A 14,593-nucleotide genomic window follows, 5' to 3' on the forward strand; every position below is an offset into this window, starting at 1 on the left:
GGATTTAAATCTGAACTCAAGGCAGATATTAAAAACACCAATGAATGCAGGTGTATTTATTGAAAAATCATTAAATGCAATTTTTTTTTTAAATGACAGAATTCAAACATCAGCCTCTATACAAGACTGGGAGAGGAAAGGCCAGCAATGTATGCCAACTGAGTGTACTGTTTACTTTTTACATGTTCTTACCAGGAACATGCAAGAGCAGAAAGAGGACCACATCAGTTTGTTGTTTCTCCTTCACTGGCCAGTCATACTATGGGAAGGAAGGTGGCCTAGCTGTGTTGCATAAGTGCAGCAGAGAAATTAATGGTCACCAAGCAGACTGTACAGTTTGGCGGGGCTGTATGCAGGGGCGGACTGAAAACTCATGGAGCCCCCGGGCAATAGGGGATCATGGGGCCCCTGTGTCCTTGCCCAAACTCAAAAAAAACCATGAAAAAAAAAAGGTACCAGAGGCATCTCATGGGGCCCCCTACTGACCCCGGGCCCGCGGACAGTGCCCGAGTTTCCAAATGGTCAGTCCACCCCTGGCTGTATGTAAATCTTGTGATTAGATGAATAGAAATACAAGTACTTTGCTAGGTAAAACAGCAGCTATGTATGCATTTTATTAACCATTTAGCCAAATCACCTACAATTTGATTTTTCAATAAACGTATTTTCTAGGTATAGAAAGAAAAATACCCACATGTAGCTGGAATGTATAATTTATTGGTGTGCAAGACAAACAAAATAATTACTTCCTACAAAAATAGATTGCATGGCAGCAAGATCACTGGAAAGCACAATAACCCAATAAATTTAAAGCACCCAACGTCAGGGCAGTTTACACCACATTTTACAGTATAAAAACATTAATCCTAAAATAATTCAATAAGATGAAAATACCTTAAAAAAGCATTATAAAAAACAGTTTGGCCATTTTCCATTTCTACACACTGTACAAGATGGGGAGTAAGGCAGTAAAATTTATAACTTATAAAATTATTTCCTGTAAAATTAGTTAAAACAAACATGTGCAGAATGGACATCGTATGGCCACAAAGATTTCAAAGTCCAGAGAAAAAGAACGGGTCTTCCATCTCCACTGACTTCAGATTAGTGTTTTCACAATGGAGGTGCAGTGTCAGCATCTTATTCTGCTTCACATTTTAAAAAAAAAAGAAAATGAAAGCCGATTACAAGTAGTACAAACCTAATTTTAAAAACACAAAATGTAATTCTGTATATCATAACACAAACTAAATAGGAATCAAAATCTTTTTTGCACATAAAACAGTCCACATACAGGAATTTAAACTTTGAATGCCTCATTAAAGGTATACCTACATTAGACTGAACAGAAAAAGCTAATCTGCAACCCAAATAGTAGATGAAGGTCCAAATTTACCCCAATGCACCGGTGTTGCTGTGTGCTGCACTTGCAATTTGTGGTGAATGTGTGTTACAAGCTTGTCACATTTGTAATTTGTGTAAGAAAGCCACAAGCTTCCATGATCTTGTCTTAGACATATGGATGCTATGCAAACATTGTAAAGCTTCATGCCCAAATGTCTTCCAACATGACCTGACCCTAAAATGTGTGATTGGGCAATGTAAGAAAAAAAAAAACAACACACATGCAAGTACATCTCTGCAATACATGAACAGCTCCATGTTTGGTCTCTCTAGAAATGTTGCAAATAAAATGCCTATTAATTCTACTGGAAATCCAGTGGGATCCCAACTGTATATACTGACAAAACATTGCCCCTGCTCACTGAAACCGTGCTCTCAGTCCTGCCTTAATTGCTGGACTACAGAACAGCTTCCCTCTCTCATCTTCAAAGGAGAGGTGCTCTGTAGTCCAGCAGGGGAAGCTCAGACAGGAAGGACAATACTGCTTAAGAACTCAGGTAATTGTAGCTCACTACAGGAAATTGGGAGCTCACTGGATTTTAGTCAGGGTCACTGGGATAAAATAAGAAAATTTGCATGTATTGAAGATGATACTGTAAACATTTTTGGTTTTCATTTTAGAATTTTTTAGATATACATTTTATGTATGTTCTACCTTTGCAGTTATGGGACTGTGTATGGCCACTGGCAGCTTAGGTCTTCCCAATGTGCCAAACTCCCTTAATATAGTTTTCTTCATATAATATTTATTCATAAGTGGTCAGATGAAAGAATGCCAATACCATATATAACATGCTGAACACACAATTCAAGATATTTCACCTGCTCCATTACTGAACCGGCTTCCTACAGTGATGTGTCGGGAGTTTCTCTCACCAAAACTTCTGCAAAACAAGAAAACTAGTGTAAAGATCAGCAGAGCAAGTCACCAGAGTTTAGAGAATATGCTATTGCAGCTGGAGTTCCCATCAAGAACTTGAATCTACTATGGTCTGACTCTCAAAAGTAGTGCTAGTCCAAAGTAGCAAACAACTGTGCAGCATAAAGCATTGCGTCTATCCCAGAACTACCACTATCTCTAGGTGACAGGCAATAGCAATGCACAGCATACTATACATGTTCCAGTTTGCTTTACAGGATCGTTTTCAAGCCAAAACGAAAACATCCCAAATTGTGTTCTTCTAGGGATAGGAACTAGTGTGTCAGCATTATTACACAGAGAGAGAGAGAGAGAGAGAGAGACACAGACACATTAAATGCATACAATGAGCAGTGTTTATAAATTTTGTATTTTTTCACTGAAAACAGCAATGCTCCCCAAGTAAACTTGGCACGGGAAAGCCCCCAAACTGGGATGTTTGTACTTACCATAAAATCCATTTCTTGGCATTCAATGGGGGATATGGGAGTTTAAATACTGTTAGGTTATGCTGCTACCAACAGTGGCCAGCCCCTATACCCATTTTTATTCCCAGTATGCCTCAGTTCTGTGGAAAGCAGTACCAAGATCATGTTTACAGACACAAAGGGGGCCTGTGTCCATCAATGAACTGGTAAGTGCAAAAATTCAATTTTCTCACTGAGGTACACAGGAATTCAGAGACTATTGGGAGGTCTAAAAACAGTCCAACGGAGGGGTGGGCAGCAGCAACAAAACACTAACTTGGATTTTGCAACAGCATTTGTCACAGTTCCCCACACATGGCTCATGTGTAAGGTAAAGTCTACAGGCTTGGAAAAATCTGTATGTAAATGGATAGAAAACTGGCTAAAAGATCGTATTCAGAGTAGTGGTTAATGATTCAAACTCTGAATGGTCTAGTATGTATGATGCATGAATATTCTTAGCCCCCAAGTGCATAACTTTACATTTATCATCAACATTAAGCCACATAGTTGCCCAATTAAGTAGTGCATTGAGGTCGGCTTGTAAGTTGGAGACATCCTGTAAGGACGTTATTCCACTGCAAAACCTGGGGTCTCCTGCAAAGACTGAAATGGTATTTTTGATCCCAGACCTTTATAAATCTATTAAAAAGTAAAACGATGACACTGAACCTTGGAGTACACCACTAACAACTCTAGACCATTCAAAGCATGAATCAGTACTCTTCAAATACGATCTTTTTTTATCCATTTACATACAGATTTTTCCAAGCCTGTAGACTTTACCTTACACATTAGCCGTGTGTGGGGAACTGTGTCAAACGCTTTTGCAAAATCCAAGTATACCACATCTACCGCCACCCCTCTGTCCAAGGTTTTGCTCACCTCATAAAAAGAAAATCAGATTTGTTTGACAACTTCTGACATTGGTAAAGTGCCTCTGCAAATAAGACATCTGCCTTGAAGAGGCATACATGCGAGACACTTTCTTCAGGCAGCTTCAGTTTCCCAGGCTTTTAGACACCAGGTTCTGCACATATGATGGAAACTAGAGCCATTCTTGAAATTTATGTCATCACATGTTCTAGGGCATCCACACAAACGAGCAGAGGGTAACTGCTGTAATTGTTCTGTTAAAGCACAGTCATTGAATAGAGGATCATCTTGCTTGTTTATTGCCCTAATACAGTTTGCTTCATTTTGGCATACTGAAATTGCAGCAAGGGCTGCTTGCAGGGCTGGGCAGGCAAGAGTAAGTAACTTTTAGGAGCATCCCAAGCTTTCTATCTGCAAAATCTTTGAATGAAGGAACAGCTTCAAATCTTCAATTATTATAGGAAGTTTTTTTTTGTTTTTTGTTTTTTTAAGACTGAGATGGTAAGATAAACTACAGGACTAGACCACTTAACTGCAAATATTTTTTTGAGGAGTAAAAGTCTTTTTTGGAGTGATCCAATTGTCATAGATTGCACATTCCATTTGTTCATGACCGAGGAATGTCCTTATAGATTTTGCAAGTCTCTTTGTACACAAAGAGGCATAGTGAGACCAAGGAGTATTAGGTTCTACAATGCCAAGGCTTTAGTGCACAGCACAGCAATACTACCCACCTTAGCAAGTATATTGCTTGAAGCTCCTGCTTCAAATGTAAAAAAAAGATGTGAGAAAAATCTTCCGCAGCTTCTTCTAACATTGTGTCTATATTCTCCTCATTTCCTTATCTATCTAATGCAGGCAATATTGGAATCTGTCTCAGGGAACAAAATGCTGGAAAAGAGGTGTGGCGTTTTGCAGCCCTGGACAAAGATGGCTGTATTAAAGCAGTTCGTTGTCCAATGAATTGTCACATATGCAGAAAATTCTACTTTTGTCAGGTAGGCTGCTTGTTGAGTGCCTGAGATAGAGCTAAAATCTGATAGAGACGGGTGATAAAATTGGTTCTTGCTCTTGTGCAAGGGAAAACATGAGGTTGAGTGTTGTGCAGGCCTATAATCCAGGCTCTATAAATACTTTCAAGCAAGAGAAAAGAAAAAATAGTCAGCGCAAAAACTACCACCAATTAAACTGATTATGAAAGTCCATAAAGTCCAATAAATAGGGCTGCATAAAAGGTCCATGGGGCACTTTGGGCAAGCTTCATATAGTATTGTAGCAGAACAGCATTAAAAGGATTATCTTAATCGTCCAGTACTCGAAACAGGCAAAGTATTTATTGATGAAAAAGAAAAGAAGCGCCTCTAAGTGCAGCAGAACCACTTTTATTAAGTACCAAATGTAGAACTCACATGTATTAGTAGTTAAACAGGCTTATGTTGAGGTACAGTCTCAAGGAGGTAGAGGAACGGCTGTGTCTCGGCTTAGACAGCCGCGTCTGCGCCCAGGAATAACGTGGTGACAGGAGGGAGAAGCCGGCCGACATGTGTAACTAGCATGCATAGCGACGCGTTTCAGAGTATGCGCTAACCTCTAAGGAGGGAAGCGTGCTCCTTTGTCAAGCTGAAAGCCCTTCAGCTTGACAAAGGAGCGCTCTTCCACCCTTAGAGGTTAGCACATGCTCTGAAACATGCCATTATGCATGCTGGTCCTTGACGTCATCACGCCTCAACATGCGTTCCAGACGCCATCTTCGGGAGGTTACACATGCCAGCCGGCTTCTCCCTCCTGTCACCGCGTTCTTCCTGGGCGCAGACGCAGCTTTCTAAGCTGGGACACAGCCGTTCCTCTACCTCGAGACTGTACCTCAACATAAGCCTGTTTTATTACTAATACATGTGAGTTCTTCTACATTTGGTACTTAATAAAAGTGGTTCTGCTACACTTAGAGGCGCTTCTTTTCTTTTTCATCTATAAACACTTTGCCTGTTTCGTGTACTGTACGATTAAGATAATCCTTTTAATGCAATTGTCATAAACATATATTGTACAGACTGGCTACTTACGTTCTTGAACCTTCCAGAGTACTCTGGATCTCTTTTAGAGTCTCTGCAAAGAGAACACAAAAGTTAGTGCATACACTTCTGTAACTACTTGGCCTTCATGATCTACATCCAGAGAAATGCTGCCTGTGATAGAAAAGCTGTCAGCAACAAGAGGTCACTCCCGAACCTCCCATAGCCAAGGCACACTGGTGTATATAAAACAGCAAGTCTACACTATCACAAATCCAAAAACTGTCATTTTAGTGAAACAACCAACACCCTTATGAAAAGTCATCCAATTATGATTCAAGTGATAAAATGTTGATACATCGAACGGTTTCCATGGAGCAAACAATTTTTTATGCTAGACTTAAAGCAGCATCGATGGCCACAAAAAATTCTTCCCCCAAAAGCAAGGACAGTTGCTTTGAAGTGTTGACGATCTGATCTCAAGCAGCCTTAGACATCAAGGATTAAAGGGGCCCTGGGACACCTTAAGTTCTGTCATGAGATATATAGAAGATACTTACGCTCATCATTCAGCAACGCATGTTCCATCAGTGGCCCTCTGACCCTGTGTGCTGACAAGCAAGAAAAGTTATTTACTACCCAAGTTTAACAGTAGCCTGCACAAGAAAAAGTGTGTTCAACTAATAAATTAATTTAATTTTGCATAGTGTATGTCTATTGTATTATCTGCTTTATTACATAACCTTTAGCAGACATTACATAATCAGCAATACATCTTCTCCATCAGACAATGTGAGGCCAAGAGGGGCTATGATTTATCTCATAATTTATGCTTTTTCATCCCGTCTGTTGATACACTGCTGACATTGTATGGAAGCTGTAAAATGCTGCTTATACCCATTTAAAAAGAAGTTCACCTTTTGCTAAAAAATAATAAATGCACACTTTTTGCAGGTAAAAAAGTGCAATCATTATTTTTTGCTGCAGGAGCCTGTAAATCACTGCACCAGCAATCAGCAGATCGCTGGTGCCATGCAGGTCTCCGGAAAACCTGTCAATTTATCTGCTTACCCTTATGGGATATACAGGGATGTACTAATGACAGGAAGAATCAATCAACTTAATTGAGAACTACAAGCCGAAAACCTCTAAGGCTGGTGGAACTTGTAGTTTCTCATTCACAGAGGACTGTGAATGAGTGATGCAACCGCAGTCCTGCATGGCTGCTCTTTTTTTTATTATTATTTTAACAGCTAGCAGAAGAGTGGGGGTCTTACAAGGCTATATGTAACATGTTTTGAAAGGTGAACTTATCCTTTAACAATGGAAATGCAATAAAGCTGTTTGTAGATAGTAGACATTTGAAAACATGTGCAAACTCTCATTACCAATACATAAACCTCAACATGTAAGAGATGCTTTTTAAATTCACTAAACACAAGTGCATTCATGAAAATCTAAGCAAGGCAGAGTCATTCATACATTCTGTAATATCATTCTTACCATCTGCATTTCCATCTCCCTTTCCAGATACCCTGCATAAAATAAAAATGGTATTATATACACCTAGATTTGATTTCCTCATAAGAATAAATCATATAATCACAGCAACTGTTTAAATACGTGCCTGGTTTTTTCGGTACTGCTGACTCTTTGAAGCCTTCCATTACATGGGGGCTCTGGAGGGTCTACCCTGCAGCGAGGAGCAATAAGCCAGCATGTAGACAGTGAAAACCTCTCCATTTCAGATGGGGATATGAGATAAAATCCTAAAATAAAAAGACAAGCAAACATCAATGCAAGTGTGTTAAATAAACTGCAAAGTATAACTGCAGAGCAAAAACATTTGTGGAAAAATAACTCCACTATAAAAAGACAAATACAAAAGGAAGGGTACTGTATTTCCAAAGCAATTGCCTTTATAAAAGGCATTCATACAAGCAAAACCTTGTCATTCTGGGCTTCCGATGGAGACTAAGTGGATGATTCTACAAACCTTATATAAGACATGGCCCAGGGTTGTCACCAGTATAGTTATTAAGCCTGCTGATAAGGGAGGAAATTTAGTCATTCAGGATCTTTCACAGTATGAACAAATGTGTATGCAAATTCTAAGAAATAGAGAATGGTATAGGCCCATAACGAAAACGGTTATTGACTATTATGTCAAAGAATTCAGAACTCTTATTCTAAAAGCTTATCAAAAAAATATCATTGACAAAGATACCTGGTCCTATCTCAATGTTAAGGATCCTAAAATTCCCACTTTTTATGGCTTCCCTCACGTCAAGTCCCTTTCCTCTTATGTGAAAGATACTATAGATCTCTTGAAGATAATTGATGGTTTGTACGTGCCTATGGGCACATGGTTGGTTGCTATTGACATAGAAAGTTTATACAAAGCTATTCCTCATGAGAGGGGGCTTTTAGTCATAGCTGAACAATTATGTGAACGGGGTCTGGCAGCATCTGAATACAACAAATTTGTGTTACAACTATTGAGATTTATTTTAACAGGCAATGTGTTTATGTTCAACCTCCCCCACTACCTCCAGGTGCAGGGGCTTGCGATGGGTACTCTATGTGCCCCATCCTATGCCAACCGGTACCTTGGGGGGTGGGAGAGGGACTTGTTTGCAGGTGAGGATCTTGATTATTACCTCCAACACGTTCTTTCCTAGTATCACTATATCCATGATATCCTGATGCTTTGGTCGGGCACATACACTGAACTTACTAATTTTATGACCATATTGGGTTGCAATGATTACAATCAAAAAATTTACCATGTCATGTCACCAAGAGAAAATCACAATTTTGGATGTACAAATATTCATAGAGTCAGATGGCTATATAAGAAGCCTTCTGAAGGGAATACTATTCTACATGCCTCAAGTTCCCACCCCCGCTCTTTAGTAAAAGTATTCCTTACAGCCAGTACCTCCGGCTTAAACGGAACTGTACCAAAGATGAGGATTTTATTCAAGAAGCTAATCTCCTCTATACCCGGTTATGGAAAAAAGGATAGAGCCATTCTTGTTTAACCCCTTCACGCCTAAGGGTAAAACAAATCTAAATGCCTAAGCACAATTCTGCAACGTTGACATGTGATAGTAAAACTGTACATATCACCACAACTACTTTGTACATCCAGGTGGATTATACCTCGATTTTTTTCAGGACAAATTGGGCTTTCATTTGGTGGTAAATGGTAATGGATAGCTCCTGATTTTTTTTTTTTATTATCAAAGGAAAACTGGCCCAAAATACAAAGGAAAACTGGCCCAAACATTTTTTTTTTTTTTTTACTGTGTGTTTCTTGTTACTACCATAACCTACCACCAAACAACAACCCAAAATAAAGTCTCCAGCTCTTAACGATCGCAGCAATACCATATATATGTTTATGTCATTTGTACCCGTAGTACAGCCCAGAAACAATAGTGCGCATTTTGTTTTTGTTTTTGTCTTTTTTTTTTATACCTAAAAACACACAGACATTAAACACTGACACCAATTTTTTTTTTTTAATCCTGACCTTGACCCAAAACACTAACCCTGGCACTGAACTAGATCAAACCTAGCATTTTTCTTTATTTTTTCTTGAATATTTTTTTATCTTTTTTTTTTTACAAATTTTTTTTTCTCTCTATGCCAGGAGTTAGAGAGATACAATGTCTATCTCTTCTCAATTCATAGAGAAAGAAAAAAGCAAGGGGGCCGGGCTGTACAGTGACTGATCACTGTGATAACCAATCAGAGGCTATCACAGCGATCATGTGACCCGGAATCGGGAGTCCCAGGTCCCGATTGTTAGAATGGGACCCGGTGCTCTCAGCGACATCGCAATCTGTGCTGTGAGCGCGCGGAGAAGCGCGCTCCCAGCACAAAGACAGGTACACAAATATGCGGCCCTACGGAAAAAAGCCCAGTTCCGTGAGGCCGCATATTTGTGTGAAGTCAAGGGGTTTAAGAAAGCCTTTAATAAAAGTTCATATACAGGAGAGACGCGCTCTACTTTTTGGAAAATCGAAAACGAAAGACGATTCTAAGGTAAGGCTTATTACTAATTATACCAAACAACATTTACAGATAAATACAATTCTCCAGAAATATTGGCCTCTTTTGTGGGCTGACCAGATGGCAAGTAAATCTATATCACTGAACCCCATGGTTACATATAAACGAGCACGCTCTGTAAAAGATAAGTTAGTTCGGAGTCATTACAGTCCAAGTCAACCTAATACTACCGGTAATACCGGTTCCTTTTCCACCGGCAACCTTATGCCAAACTGTGGGGAAATTCATCTCCCAGATGGTTCAGTCCACCTAATTAAATGCAGAATTACCTATCAAACACCAGCTATAGTTTATCTGATGAAATGCCTCTGCGGCTGTTTCTACATGGGCAAAACAAAACGTCACTTTTTTGAACGAATAAGAGATCACGTTTCCCTCATTAAAATCATAAGATGGAAACTCCTATAAGCAGGGTGGATAAAAATCAATAATTTTTAAAAAAATCAAAAAAATCAGTTTTATTTAAATTGGATTTTTTTTATTTAAATCTGATTTTTTTTAAATAAAATGCTTTTTGAGGAAAATATATTACCATCCAAAGGTTATTCTATCATGAAATAAAGATTCGTTTTTAAATTATGTAGAATAAGGCTGTATATGTTTAATTTTTTTGGTAAATAAATTCCATTAATCCATTCACAATGTCATGCTCTTCCAGGGGTTTTTGTAGGATTATTGGGCAGTTTCTCTGCCTACAAGATATTATCACAGATGCTTGGTTTACTTTTGCAGTTCTCAAAACTGAATTTGACTCAGCGGAGATCACATGCCTCTTCTTCACAGCAAAAATGTTATAACATGAACAGAGTTAAGAAAAAGACCTTAATCCTAACTTCTACAAACCTATGAATACAGAATCAACCCCTTCAGTGCCAAGTTTCAAGAAGTTCAGTGAATAGAATAGAAACCATATTTTTCTAATTGTTTGGAGTGGAATAGATCTGCACAAGAAGAAAGCGAAACTAAGTGTGAGGGGGAAGGGGCTGACAGTCTAAGTTTCTTAAAAAATATTTATTTTGTTTAGCCAAATTAGTTAACAAACATGGATGTTTGTTTAAGCAAATAACATATGCTGGAATGTTATTGTTTCAGTTGAATAAATCTATTTAAATTGTTATTAAGGTAATGATTATTTTTCTCCTTCCTAAGTACAACAGAAAAGTTGTCCAAATATGAATGATTAACCTATTAAACTGCGGATAAAAAAACTAATATGAAAAGTTATTCTAAAACTCTTCATCTACTTGCATATTAAAGTTATACCAGCAAGAATTAGTCTTTATGTAGAAAACTATGATTTAAATCAAGCCTTACTGACTAGTGATTTAAATCACAATTTAAATCAAATCCACCCTGCCTATAAGTAGACATGTAGGTCTAGACCAGAATTTTGATCTCGGAATGATTAAATTCATGGCCCTTGAACATATCCCCCCACGTGTATGAGGTGAGAATTGTGATCAAACACTTCTCCAACTTGAGACACGTTGGATCTATAGGCTTAATGCTACTCAATATCCAGGCTTGAATGAATCCTTGAGTTTCAAACCTTTTTTATAGTACACTTTTTGGCCTTGTCCTGCCTCCCATTCTCCCTTACAGAGATTAGATAATCATTCAAATGTTTTTTTCTCAATTACATTCCATAACAGTTTATGTATTTTGTATGTATAACTTGGTACTACAATCAGTGTTGGTATTTGTTTATATTCTTATTAGGCTTATTTTGTTAAGAATCCTACAATTGAGAAAAATTACCATGTTCAGATTTTAAAGATGTGGATCTCATGACTTTTCTGGATGTGAATTGTAAATTACTAATATATCCTATTACAGCTTAACATCCTTTTGGCAGTTGTACAAACGCCCAGGGCGTAGTCACCCTTCTACAATTGGTTGACTCGCCTTTATATACAGCTGCAATTTCTGCAAGGCTCCAAATAGTTTGAGATAAAATACATTTAACTTAGAAGAACCATTATCCAATCTGGCATTTATTATTACTTCCTTAAACGCAGGAGATATAGAATGCATCTTCTGGTTCACTTTTATTGATCAATAGAATTAGTGCCATTTGATTTTTGTATTTTTTAGCATTTTTTATTCTAGTATTCAGGGGGCAATAGAGCAAAAGACTGATTTGTTTGGATCAATCTCCAATTTGCTTAAATTTTTGTTTTTTATTTAGTTATTCATGATTTTTTTTGATCAATTCATAAAACTTTTTTTGGCCATAATTTTCCTTTTCAGCCACAAGATGGCAGTTGAATTGGGGTCCGGTCTAATCAAGCTAGCTTTGCAGCGGTTCCACCTGTATTGCTCCCTCCCTTTATGAGTCATGTCAGCCTTTCATTGCAGAAGTCTATCACTGGTTTGCACATGTGCAATAGAGCCTTCGCACATGCGCAGTTGTATCTCGGACGTCTGCACCCGGCCGATGATGTCATACGTCGGCCAGTGTGGAGGCTATAAAAGAGGGCGGGACATTTAAAATTGGTCTTTCTGCTAATCACCAGTGCACACTAAGTATCTTGGAGGCTGTTTTGGATCTGAACAAAGGTATTTAGATTGATCTATTCAATGGGTGGGCTTCAGGAAAATGGTGACTTCTCTGTCACCTGAGGGCTTGCTTTATATGCATTCTTACAGTAGTGATTGGTTTTTCAGCTAATATTGCCTGGACTGATGTCCTTTGCTGACACCTAGTAGTGGAACTGAAAATTGATCTTCAATTAAAATCTTTTTTCACCACATTTTCATTGCTACTTGAATTGCAATATTTAACAGGTAAAATCGGTTTAGTTAACTTTAACCCTTCATTAACCTATAACCCTTTCTTTATATTCCTTTTTGGAATTAAATTAATCTTTTGATTCCCCTATGTTTATTCCGATATGCCCATTATACCTTATCCTGCTATACTTAGATGGATAATTGATGCCCATTATATTCTTCAACCTTTTTTGGACATTATAGGCCAATTAGACCTTTAGACAGAATATACTTTTACGTATATTTCTCTGCAATTTTTAACAGGTAAAATTGCTTAAGTTAATTTTTATTAACATCTCTTGTATTCTTTTTTTGAAATAAAATTAGTTTCTGATCTTTGTCTATCCTGTTATGTCTAGATGGATGTTTGAAGTCCATTGTTTCCTCTATGGTTGTGGACGTATAGGTCAAATAGATCTTTGTTAGGTTATACCTATATATCCTTCTAAAGCATTTAACAGGCAAAATTGCCCAAAGTTAACCTTAACCTATTGAATTATGATCTCTTCATATCTTCCGTTAAATTTAATTAATATATTTTTGTCTATCCCATTTTGCCTAGATGATATTTGATGCCCATTATATCCTCTACAACTGTTTTGGACGTGTAGGCCAATTAAGATTTTTTTTTAGGTCATTTTCTCCTAGTTCCGTGAGCGTTCACATCCAGGGTGAGCAATTGAGTCCCATATAAATGTGTGTATATATATATTTTGATTAAATACTCTGTATTGGATATATTAACCTCCCTAGCGGTCTGATTATGTCCATATTTCTGTGCTCAAAGTGGTACATTTTTGTGCATGGAAATATGTATTTTTTTTATTGTAGGCCTGTCATTTTTAGGAATAACTCACTGAAATCTGTCCGTACAAGAGTCTAGTAAACATCCCGGGTATGATAAAATTTGAAACACGAAATCATAAAATATAATTTAATAAATAATCATAAAAAATAATAATATAATAATTTAATTCAATAATATAATCAAACCAAAAACACTGAAATTTGAAATATAGCGCCAAGCTCGCACATCACTGAGCAAAGTCGCAAAATCGTTTTCAGTGTCTGATGACGAATTTCCCCACGAATCATCACTCAATTCTGCAAGTGGTACTAATTTACTATCGCTGTTCTCTAGCTGGTCTAAAACCGATTTTGATCTAAAGGGACGCTTTTTGGACGCCATGGACATTTCTCAGTTTCCAGGCAGAAAGAACAGTAAAAATACAGGCAGGGCACAGGACAAAGCACTCGGGACAAAATGTATGTGAAATGGTTTGATACAGTAATTTTATACTATGTGATTTTAGTGTATTTAGTGAATGTCACTTTTTGTCTTTCAAATTTCCCGCCATTCCGTCCCCATACGTCCCGACGTCACAGGTGACGGAACCCAGAAGACAGATGCCGGCATACGCCGGAGGAAATTGCCAGGGACACTGCAGGAGGGACATCACGGGAGCGCAGGACAAGGTAAGTGCAGAACAGATGCCGGAGCAGCACCGCATGGTAAGCCCGAGTGTAGCTCGGGGTTACCGCTTTTGGTACTGAAACTTTACCCCGAGCTACACTCGGGAATACCGTCAGGGGGGTTAAAGTTGCTTGGTAATTGAACAATTTTCCTTTGATATACCTTTAGGCTGCCTGGGCGGTAGAAATTTCTTAAACAAAATCCTCCCTGAAGAAGCCCGTGAGGGCGAAACATGTAGGGAGTAACTACAATTACATAACCAAGTTTGTATTCTTAGAACTGAAATTGTTTTTATGTTTCTGTATTTTTTCCCTTTCTTGTGTTTTTTACAAAAATACTAAATAAAAACTATATAACTTTTTAATATGTTTGGTAATCATGTTCATGCACCCTGAAAGTCCCATCTTCTCTATTGAATATTTGCAATTTTAAAGGGATGTGGTGCAATAATCATATCTGGTCGCTCGCTACTTCACTGTTTCTGTTGTCACCATAAGGAAACCCACCCTGGGAAATGAAATCAAGACATCACACTGAAATGCATTTAGACAGGAAGTGGTTGCAATTAGGCTGCAGCAACACTGAGACG

The 14,593-nt window shown here is 38.0% G+C and overlaps 1 protein-coding gene across 3 annotated transcripts in view; it reads right to left on the reverse strand.

The window, feature by feature from the left end:
- Positions 1-697: 697 nt before the first annotated feature.
- The window catches only part of LLGL2 (LLGL scribble cell polarity complex component 2), a 154,077-nt gene continuing 140,181 nt past the window's right edge, over positions 698-14,593 (reverse strand). For 2 of the 3 annotated variants that reach the window (XM_089654922.1, XM_089654923.1), the window contains 6 exons: positions 7,306-7,447; positions 7,182-7,213; positions 6,239-6,289; positions 5,730-5,772; positions 2,227-2,288; positions 698-1,148 (listed from right to left, as the gene is read on the reverse strand). In XM_089654922.1, coding sequence (XP_089511048.1) covers positions 1,141-1,148; positions 2,227-2,288; positions 5,730-5,772; positions 6,239-6,289; positions 7,182-7,213; positions 7,306-7,447 — 338 coding nt within the window. In that variant the 3' untranslated portion in view covers positions 698-1,140. The remainder of the gene's footprint in view (positions 1,149-2,226; positions 2,289-5,729; positions 5,773-6,238; positions 6,290-7,181; positions 7,214-7,305; positions 7,448-14,593) is intronic. The other variant, XM_089654924.1, reaches the window with a different exon arrangement.

Source organism: Staurois parvus, unplaced genomic scaffold (genome assembly GCF_062004578.1).
Source record: "Staurois parvus isolate SC_StPar_1 unplaced genomic scaffold, SC_StPar_1.0 ptg000813l, whole genome shotgun sequence".
Lineage (NCBI taxonomy): Eukaryota > Metazoa > Chordata > Amphibia > Anura > Ranidae > Staurois > Staurois parvus.